This window comes from Pecten maximus, chromosome 18 (genome assembly GCF_902652985.1).
Source record: "Pecten maximus chromosome 18, xPecMax1.1, whole genome shotgun sequence".
Lineage (NCBI taxonomy): Eukaryota > Metazoa > Mollusca > Bivalvia > Pectinida > Pectinidae > Pecten > Pecten maximus.
In genome coordinates, this window is record NC_047032.1 from 32,313,919 (window position 1) to 32,326,320 (window position 12,402).

The following is a 12,402-nucleotide window of genomic DNA, read 5'->3' on the forward strand; positions in this document are numbered from 1 at the left end:
GGGATTCTGAAATGTATCAATAGCAAATTTAAGTGTTAAAATACAAGATGGCTGCTTGTCCACCATTTTGTTTTTTCCAATTACATTCAAATCAAATGGGTACCACAAAGGACCAAGGGGAACTTACATGTAAAGTTTGAGAAATATCGCCTGCTTTTTGCAGGAAATGCAAAAATTGCTAACAATCTTAACTGTCAAAGTCAAAGATTGCCACATGTCGGGAATTATTTCTTCCCCAACCAGACTCAAAATTGAATGGGCACAACTAGGGAGATTGAGTAATATTCCTACTGTACTACAGTGCACTATGTCTAAACCGGCCACCTTTGGGACCACAAAATAAAGCCGGTTTGTACAGAGTTTCGGATTGTAGAGATTCTAGTAAATATCGTCGTTGAATGAAAAAAAAAAATAATAAAAGATATATTACAAAGAAGATGTCATTATGCATTATTCATGCATATACAAACTTTGAATTGAATAACATAATTTAATTAAACACTGGCAATATGACACTATGTGTACGTTACATCGGTTGTAAACAATCACTGATTATTGTTTGTTTTAAGAGGCCTTCCACCGAGTCCGAACAATCAACCGATCTGACACTTTCTATAAGTGCAGATTCCCAATCTGAGGAATTAGCCTCAATTTCTAATTGATCCTTAATGTTGGCAGCTGTCGCGAGATCCATGTTTGTTGATTATAGTAATACAAAAGGTATGTCGTCACCATCATCTCCGACTTCCTCATCCATGTACGTTCATGTAGTGTGGTCCGTGAAGGGGAAGCCAGCCAGCATGAAACATTTCTTAATTACGATACATTTACAAACACGTAACATTATTGGTATAAATTGACAAAAATGCATTCTTTATTGTATCTAACAACTGTTAAGGTGATTATCCAGCCGTAGCCACCTGTATACATGTGGACAATGACGTTTAATGGTCAATTAATAATATACCTGTGCCGCAATTACAACTGTATAAACACTCGTCGGGAGCCCCTGAAGCTACCGCTACCAGGTAAAACATCAATGGGACCAACACAGGTTTATACAGAGTAGATTTACAAGTATACAGAAGGAATGGGGCCTGAATATATGGCCGGATTACAGAATAGACAATGGGGCCTGAATATATGGCGGATTACAGAATAGACAGAGTGCGGATTATGCTGAGTTTATTTACTATATTAAGTAAAGAAGGGAATTTTCGGGACCAAATGTTTTGGCAGATATCCAGATTGGACAGAGTGCACTGTACATGTATATCAACATTATTAGATACCACAATAACATGCCAAAAATTGGGACCTTAACAAATGATATGACTGAAGACCATTGAAGAAAATGGGTTAAAACGTCCAACCAATTGTTGGATGGACAGAAAGACAGGACAACCAGACAGACGCAGTGACAGCTAGAGTATATATTAACAGTGACAACCACAACCTGTGCTATATTGACATTTAAACTAGTTATACCGGAAATGGCAAGATATGTATTTAATGTATTCTTTAAGCATTGGTTGTCATATTTTTGATATGATTTGGGTATAACATACATTTGGTGTTCTAGCACCCAACGTGGTGTGCTTACACAAGCCATTGGATATGCTAGAATAACCAATGTATGTTACAAAAGTATACCCCAATCGAAAAATTAAAATTGAAAACAAATAAAAATCAAAAAACAATTATATGCATGTATTGATTTCGCAGAAAATTCCAATGGGTTCCAGCTGTTGTCACGAGCAGCGGACTAAACAGTGATTGTCACAGTAAACAAAATAGTCCCACTTATCTTATAAACTACAATGATAATACCAACACTGTTATCAGTTATTATTTTCAAATACTTTAATTTCAATATTTATCTCATATTGACCAAGTTTAATATTTGATAACAATATCTTTCCAAAATGCACATAATGACCCCTTGAACTCTGATCAATGTATTACTACACAGCAGCCTAACTGCCCATGTCAACACAGGGATATATCATACATCGTAGTTGTCATATATAGGATCTGTGCTGTGGGAATGTTAACATTTATTATCAACACGACCTACGATTGATCAAGTGTGGATAGGAAGGGAAAATAATAAGTTATTTCACAAACATTCATTTCCTTTAATTTTTAAGTATCATGATCATGTATCATGGTTTTGAATATCATCTTATGACTTTGATCCATAGATAATAATCTTTCAAAATAACTGACAGTTTTTTGAAAGATTTAATATCTATGGATCAGAGTCATAAGATGATATTCAAAACCATGACCTACATGTCAGGTGTAAATGTTAAACTGAGATACAATGTATATATACGTAGCTAACTAGTAGAACGGAGCCATGAGGAGTATCCTGTCCACACCGAGACTTATCTCTCGCCTTCCGAGTACAAAGCTTACAGGGAATTTTAACCACCTTTTTATAGCTCTACCTGATCCTGACTTAGCATTTATCAGAAGGCTAAACACAGAACTCTATAGCTTTCTTTGGAATAGTAAAGTAGACAAGGTGAAAAGGACATTATCATAAAAGACTATACAGAAGGGGGTTTGAAAATGCTTGATATATATTCTTTTATAAAGGCGCTAAAGTTATCATGGATTAGAAGGTTATACTCTAAAGCAAGTAAATGGCAACTAATCTTAGGCAGAAGTACCTTCCGAGTACAAAGCTTACAGGGAATTCCCACCAGCCTGAGGTACATTTCAGTGTAGAGGGGCTTGTTTATTTAAGCAGACAAACCAGTTCATCATTTCTTAATATTATTTTTACTTTAGGTCCTATGGAAAGTACCTATATCTACCACAATGTAAATCAAAGTAAAATTTATTGTATAAAAGCAGAACTTGCTGTCATCATCTTATATACCAGTGATATATACTATGTCAAGCCCATGTCTATGTATATACAATGTATAATGGAACATACTGCCAACATAAATGTCCTCTGAAAAGCATTCCTGAAACCAGTCCACCATTATCACTCATCTCAAGGGATTCTTCAGAAAAATGTCATTTCATCCCAAACTGATGCTTCATGCTGTCTAGCAGACACTGAGTGTAACATCTGGTGATATAGATCTCGGTAGCGGAGCCTCAAACTTCTCTCCAGCTGTCCATTAATTCAGATCTAACGTCCATTACATAAATATCATGTTTTATCATTTCTATGATTTTCTTCACGTATATTCTTCAATTCTTCCACCCATTCTTTGACTTGAGGTGACTGGAATTTTCCTGTAATTAAAGAATATTACAGTGTACATTTAACCTACCAAAACCAGATGTAAACGTCACAAAAATAAATGATTTTTGAAAAGGTTTATAAACGGATCTGTTGATCTTGGAACCTGAACCATAAACTTCTTGTAATTTATTTACACAAAACAAAACGTATAGTTGTACATGTATACACTTCAAAAATGTACACAAAACCACAAGTTCTACCACAAGCTACAGTTGTGTTACATTTCTCTGTTTTAAATTTTAATTAGACGAAAAAGAGATGTCATTTATTTTCAAAACTATGTCTAGCAAAATATGTTCTTGGTTATAATGCATGATAAAATCTTTCTTGCATGATAAGTTATCTTCAAGTAAAGGGAATATATATTGATAGTCACACATGTGAGCAACAAAACAATTATTAGAAACAATTTTACATTATCTTCAATTTTCGCAAATTTTGTAAGAAAGTTAGCAATTTAGATATTTTCCAAGGGAAATTTGGGAGTGGAAGACAGCCCTGTTGGGTACAAATTGGGGAAAAATACTAATTTATTTAGGGTCAATCCATCATTATCTCACCAGGGGTACTATCAACCATTATCTAACCATTGGTACTATCAACCATTATGTCACCATGGATACTATCAACCATTATGTCACCATGGATACTATCAACCATTACCATGGGTACTATCAACCCATTATGTCACCATGGATACTATCAACCATTATGTCACCATGGGTACTATCAACCATTACCATGGGTACTATCAACCCATTATGTCACCATGGATACTATCAACCATTATGTCACCATGGATACTATCAACCATTATGTCACCATGGATACTATCAACCATTATCTCACCATGGGTACTATCAACCATTATCTCACCATGGGTACTATCAACCATTATCTCAACATGGGTACTATCAACCATTATATTACCATGGGAACTATCAACCATTATCTCACCATGGGTACTATCAACCATTATGTCACCTTGGGTACTATAAACCATTATGTCACCGTGGGTACTATCAACCATTATGTCACCGTGGGTACTATCAACCATTATGTTACCATGGGAACTATCAACCATTATGTCACCATGGGTACTATCAACCATTATGTCACCATGGGTACTATCAACCATTATGTCACCATGGGTACTATCAACCATTATGTCACCATGGGTACTATCAACCATTACAATGGGTACTATCAACCATTATGTCACCATTGGTACTATCAACCATTATGTCACCATGGGTACTATCAACCATTATGTCACCATGGGTACTATCAACCATTATGTCACCGTGGGTACCATCAACTATTATGTCACCGTGGGTACTATCAATCATTATGTCACCATGGGTACTATCAACCATTATGTCACTGTGGGTACTATCAACCATTACAATGGGTACTATCAACCATTATGTCACCATTGGTACTATCAACCATTATGTCACCATGGGTACTATCAATCATTATGTCACCATGGGTACTATCAACCATTATGTCACCATGGGTACTATCAACCATTATGTCACCGTGGGTACTATCAACCATTATCTTACCATGGGTACTATCAACCATTATGTCACCGTGGGTACTATCAACTATTATGTTACCATGGGTACTATCCACCATTATGTCATCATGGGTACTATCAACCATTATGTCACCATGGATACTATCAACTATTATGTCACCATGGATACTATCAACCATTATCTCACCGTGGGTACTATCAACCATTATCTCAACATGGGTACTATCAACCATTATCTCACCATGGGTACTATCAACCATTATGTCACCATGGGTACTATCAACCATTATCTCACCATGGGTACTATCAACCATTATCTCACCATGGGTTCTATCAACCATTATGTCACCATGGGTACTATCCACCATGGGTACTATCAACCATTATCTCACCATGGGTTCTATCAACCATTATGTCACCATGGGTACTATCAACCATTATGTCACTGTGGGTACTATCAACCATTATGTCACCGTGGGTACTATCAACCATTATCTCACCATGGGTACTATCAACCATTATGTCACCATGGGTACTATCAACCATTATGTCACTGTGGGTACTATCAACCATTATGTCACCGTGGGTACTATCAACCATTATCTCACCATGGGTACTATCAACCATTATGTCACCATGGGTACTATCAACCATTATGTCACTGTGGGTACTATCAACCATTATGTCACTGTGGGTACTATCAACCATTATGTCACCGTGAGTACTATCAACCATTATCTCACCATGGGTACTATCAACCATTATGTCACCATGGGTACTATCAACCATTATGTCACTGTGGGTACTATCAACCATTATGTCACCGTGGGTACTATCAACCATTATCTCAACATGGGTACTATCAACCATTATGTTACCATGGGTACTATCAACCATTATCTCACCATGGGTACTATCAACCATTATGTCACCTTGGGTACTATCAACCATTATGTCACCTTGGGTACTATCAACCATTATGTCACCATGGGTACTATCAACCATTATGTCACCTTGGGTACTATCAACCATTATGTCACCATGGGTACTATCAACCATTATGTCACCTTGGGTACTATCAACCATTAAGTCACCATGGGTACTATCAACCATTATGTCACCATGGGTACTATCAACCATGATCTCACCATGGGTACTATCAACCATGATCTCACCATGGGTACTATCAACCATTATGTTACCATGGGTACTATCAACCATTATGTTACCATGGGTACTATCAACCATTATGTCACCGTGGGTACTATCAACCATTATGTTACCATGGGTACTATCAACCATTATGTTACCATGGGTACTATCAACCATTATGTCACCGTTGGTACTATCAACCATTATGTTACCATGGGTACTATCAACCATTATGTTACCATGGGTACTATCAACCATTATGTCACCGTGGGTACTATCAACCATTATGTCACCTTGGGTACTATCAACCACTATGTCACGGTGGGTACTATCAACCACTATGTCACCATGGGTACTATCAACCATTATGTCACCATGGGTACTATCAACCATTATGTCACCGTGGGTACTATCAACCATTATGTCACCTTGGGTACTATCAACCACTATGTCACCTTGGGTACTATCAACCACTATGTCACGGTGGGTACTATCAACCACTATGTCACCATGGGTACTATCAACCATTATGTCACCATGGGTACTATCAACCATTATGTCACCGTGGGTAATATCAACCATTATGTCACCTTGGGTACTATCAACCACTATGTCACCGTGGGTACTATCAACCATTATGTCACCATCGGTACTATCAACCATTATGTCACTGTGGGTACTATCAACCATTACAATGGGTACTATCAACCATTATGTCACCATGGGTACTATCAACCATTATGTCACCATTGGTACTATCACACAATTACCGTGGGTACTATCAACCATTACCATGGGTACTATCAACCATTATGTCACCGTGGGTACTATCAATCATTATGTCACCATGGGTACTATCAACCATTATGTCACCATGGGTACTATCAACCATTATGTCACCATGGGTACTATCAATCATTATGTCACCATGGGTACTATCAACCATTATCTCACCATGGGTACTATCAACCATTATGTCACTGTTGGTACTATCAACCATTATGTCACCATGGGTACTATCAACCATTATGTCACCATGGGTACTATCAACCATTATGTCACCATGGGTTTCTATCAACCATTATGTCACTGTGAGTACTATCAACCATTATGTCACCATGGGTACTATCAACCATTATCTCACCATGGGTACTATCAACCATTATGTCAACGTGGGAACTATCAACCATTATGTCACCATGGGTACTATCAACCATTATCTCACCATGGGTACTATCAACCATTATGTCACTGTGGGTACTATCAACCATTATGTCACCATGGATACTATCAACCATTATGTCACCATGGGTACTATCAACCATTATCTCATCGTGGGTACTATCAACCATTACCATGAGTTCTATCAACCATTAGGTCACAATGGGTACTATCAACCATCATATCACTATGGGTACTATCAACCATTATCTCACCATGGGTACTATCAACCATTATCTCACCATGGGTACTATCAACCATTATCTCACCATGGGTACTATCAACCATTATCTCACCATGGGTACTATCAACCATTATATCACTATGGGTACTATCAACCATTATCTCACCATGGGTACTATCAACCATTATGTCCCTGTGGGTACTATCAACCATTACCATGGGTACTATCAACCATTATGTCACCGTGGGTACTATCAACCATTGTGTTACCATGGGTACTATCAACCATTATGTCACCATGGGTACTATCAACCATTATGTCACCATGGGTACAATCAACCATTATGTCACCGTGGGTACTATCCACCATTATGTCACCAGGGGTACTATCAACCATTGTGTTACCATGGGTACTATCAACCATTATGTCACCATGGGTACTATCAACCATTATGTCACCATGGGTACTATCAACCATTATGTCACCATGGGTACTATCAACCATTATGTCACCGTGGGTACTATCAACCATTATGTCACCATGGGTACTATCAACCATTATCTCACCATGGGTACTATCAACCATTATGTCACCATGGGTACTATCAACCATTATGTCACCATGGGTACTATCAACCATTATGTCACCATGGGTACTATCAACCATTATGTTACCATGGATACTATCAACTATTATCTCACCATGGGTACTATCAAAGAATTCCTGTAGGGCCTTCGGTCGCTTGTCCTGTTGTTCATACTCCATGGCCTGTAGAATCATCTCAAACTTATCTAGATCTTTCACAAATCTTGCCTCTTTCGTTGACTGGCTCTCATACTCCTGTGAATTTAGAATGATTAAAATGGTGAAAATGAAAATTATGCAGTGGTTGATTATTTTGATGATTCAAGATTCACGATACAAGTCGTACGGTAATACGATATAAGTTGTATGGTAATATGATATAAGTCGTATGGTAATACGAAATAAGTCATACGGTAATACAATATAAGTTGTACGGTAATACAATATAAGTCGTATGGTAATACGAAATAAGTCATACGGTAATACAATACAAGTCATACGGTAATATGATTTAAGTTGTACGGTAATATGATATAAGTCGTACGCTAATACGATATAAGTCATACGTATACGGTAATACAATATAAGTCATACGGTAATATGATATAAGTTGTACGGTAATACAATATAAGTCGTACGGTAATACAATATAAGTTGTACGGTAAAATAATATAAGTTGTACGGTAATATGATATAAGTTGTACGGTAATACGATATAAGTTGTACGGTAATATGATATAAGTTGTATGGTAATACGAAATAAGTTGTACGGTAATATGATATAAGTTGTATGGTAATACGAAATAAGTTGTACGGTAATATGATATAAGTTGTACAGTATTACAATATAAGTCGTACGGTAATACAATATAAGTTGTACGGTAATATGATATAAGTTGTACAGTAATACAATATAAGTTGTACGGTAATATGATATAAGTAGTACGGTAATATGATATAAGTAGTACGGTAATACGATATAAGTTGTATGATAATACGATATAAGTCGTACGGTAATACGATATAAGTTGTAAGGTAATACAATACAAGTTATACGGTAATATGATATAAGTCATACGGTAATATGATATAAGTCGTACAGTAATATGATACAAGTCGTACAGTAATACGATACAAGTCGTACAGTAATACGATATAAGTAATACGATGTTTGGTTTGGTTTGTTTTTGTTTAACGTCCTATTAACAGCCAGGGTCATTTAAGGACGTGCCAGGATTTGGAGGTGGAGGAAAGCCGGAGTACCCGGAGAAAAAAACACTGGTTAGTACCTGGCAACTGCCCCATGTAGATTTCGAACTCGCAACCCAGAGGTGGAGGGCTAGTGTTAAAGTTGTACAGTAATATGATATAGTCATAGAGTAATACAATTTAAATTGTACAGTACATTGTAATACAATATAAGTCGTACATTAATATGATGTAAGACGTTCAGTAATACGTTATGCATGTACAGTGATACGTTACACATTTTACAAGTACAATGTAGTAGATAATAAAAGATCAATTTGTTGCTCCTTTACAATAAAGCCTACTACAATTTGGTACTAAACTTTTACACTAGGGGAGGGGCAGCTTTGAGGATAAATATGATACATATACAATATATTTAATCTGATAATAATTCTGCATGCATATTATAAAAGAAAAGCAAAATTGTATTAGTAATATATACATGATTCATTATGATATTTTATTTCTTGGACCTTTTTTTTGTCTCTTGAAGTGGCAGCAAAGTGAAAATTTAACAACCTTCAAGTTACATTGTGACACCTACTACAGATTTTGCTTAAAGGAGAAGGCAAAGTTATATCATTGTTATTTAATATGTGATTGTTATTAATTACTGTACTTGAATCCACCAATATATTGTACTTTGATAAGTTCAGGTTTCCTAATTGCATACAAAATACCATATAGAATTCAAACATATCCAATACTTTGTTAAGCCCAGAATTGATATTATAATAAACCCTGTTTCACTTGATTCAACCCCAGACTTATATTACCTTCCACAATGAGATGATTTCCTGTGACACATCCTCACTCACTAGGCTTGTTATATGCTCCATGGCTTTCTGTCAGATAAACATATTTTTCATATCGAATGTATTATTAATGTTTTTATTAGTACATTGAAATTTTTATCACAATTTCATTAACATTTTGTTTGAAGATGGCATGTACATCAAACACAGTAATTTATTTTGATAAGATTTCTGATGCTATACCTGACAGCTAAACATGTTTATAATTTATAAAGTTTCATCAATGTTGACACTTTGACCACCATTTATACGATAAAAGCTGACAACTTACCTCCTCTCGGATGAACTTCTCCTCTTTAGAAACATTGTCTGCTGGTGTGATATCTCCCACTATACTCTCAGCCATGTCATGGACTAACGACATTTTTATACACCTGTGAATGTATAAAATATCACCACTATTGGTAATGTCAGGCATTTGTGCAATCGCAAAATGTACTGAGAGTTATTTTGTTTAAAAGAATTTTGAACATTTTTAATCAGTATACATGTAGGTATCTGGTATTACAGATAAGGGAAAAAAAAGAAAAAGAAAAAAACACTACCTGTCTTTGTTTATTCCAGTTTTAGGATCAACAACAAACGACAGCATGGCCATTCGGTACATATGGTCAGATACACTCTCAGGATCTGTCACATTTTTCAGAACCCAGCCTGTTCTTTTCACTCTCTGCCAAAATGAGAACATCCATAAAAAAAATACTATATTTCTCTCACCTAAAGTTTTTAAGCATAACTATAATAAGAATTGTAATTTAGACAAAAAAAATATTTCTGAACAGGATTACTCTTTTGAATGTTTATGAAGGTTTCAACATTCAGTATATACACTGTATATACATATATACAAAATGTACATATGTTATATATATATAGTTGCTAGATTTACACCTGATCAAATATCAGGGACACACTACATTACATTTGTAAAGAGAATGTTCATTTGTTTATATTAATAACCCATGTTTTTTTCTGAGTTTTTATTTGAAGAAACCAAAAGAACTATAGGTTAAAATAAACTTATAAAGTATTGTTGTCACTATAATGCCACAAAATCAACTGCACAAAACTACAGAAGATCATTGGGGTTTCCCTTTAAGTCTGATGTTCATGCAGAGGAAATAGTAGGTAAGATTAGTTTGGTAGCAATTGACAAAGACAAATTTCTCATTCCTTCTCGCAACCAAAAATATGTTATTCTTTATTCATCCTTAAACTAGTACTGCTTTGCTCAATCTTTCTTTCCATGTACTAAACATACATATTTGAAAAAAAAAACATTTAACCACAAACTTAATCCCCTTGACATGGTTTATCATTGACACAATGAAGGATATTGTTATACCGATACTATTTCCTTCACTGAAACAAAATGCAGTCTACTTGTGGCAGTGACATCTATATGCCTGACTGCTAGTGGACAGGAATTTGCTGGATCAAGTGTCACCCAGGAGTATTACATGTTTATTTTTTCATAAAATCTAGTGTAATAAAAATTAATAACATTAATTTCTAGTACATTTACAGGTGGACCTTTAAAATAAGCATCTTGATATCAATAATGGGATTAAATATTTCACTTTTTTTTCCCTTTTTTTTCTGAAACCCCCTCTTATCCACAAGCCGGGATGTACAAACTGTATGCAATGGACTGTGAAATCCCTGGCCTGATAGTGATTCTTCATCTCCACCTGCTGGGACAGCGTAAAGTCTTGGATTCATTTCATACATACAGTATACGTAGCAATAGGTGTAGTCAGACTTCTAATAAGCATATTTGCTCCTTAATCACCTATTTGATCTTTAGATTTCATATTTTCCATGGCACATTCCTAGTTGGGAAATTCCACACATTCCTAGTTTAATTGAACAAGTTACATGTTAATTAGTGTTATTATTATAGTCTGTTTTCTTACTGATATCTAAACATGCCATTTGATATATAACATAAATATAATACACCAGACATGGTGTCAGGGCCAGAGCACAGGGGCCAGAGGAAACTCGGGCTTACTTTCAAAGGATTGTGAATCCTGATTCCTGTAAGATGTATTTTATATAGCCCGAGTTTCATGCATCTGGCCTAGACTACACCAGATCTAAGACATGTGTAAGGGACATGGGTGTCCCTCGGACAGGTCTATGAACCATATATTAGTTATCGTGTCATTATAAGATAAAGGTATATAAATATAAATACCAAAAAAACAATCAACACATTCTAAAATACCTTCAGTTGTCCTACAAATGACATATACTCGAAGAGTTTACCAAGATTTGACGACATTTCCCTTCTATGGAAAAAAAAAAGCTGTCAACAAACCAAACACGTGCTTCCGGTTAAGATAACTAATCAGAGTCCTCGTACTTTTCTATCATAGGT

The 12,402-nt window shown here is 35.8% G+C and overlaps 1 protein-coding gene across 1 annotated transcript; it reads right to left on the reverse strand.

The window, feature by feature from the left end:
* Nucleotides 1–1,841: 1,841 nt before the first annotated feature.
* Nucleotides 1,842–12,358, reverse strand: LOC117316112 (HD domain-containing protein 2-like). The gene is made up of 6 exons (XM_033870606.1): nucleotides 12,250–12,358; nucleotides 10,565–10,689; nucleotides 10,291–10,393; nucleotides 9,981–10,049; nucleotides 8,070–8,208; nucleotides 1,842–3,258 (listed from the first exon to the last, which is right to left on the reverse strand). Exons 1-6 carry the CDS (start codon nucleotides 12,304–12,306, stop codon nucleotides 3,173–3,175), a joined length of 579 nt encoding a protein of 192 aa, XP_033726497.1. The 5' UTR covers nucleotides 12,307–12,358; the 3' UTR covers nucleotides 1,842–3,172.
* Between the last annotated feature and the right edge of the window lie 44 nt (nucleotides 12,359–12,402).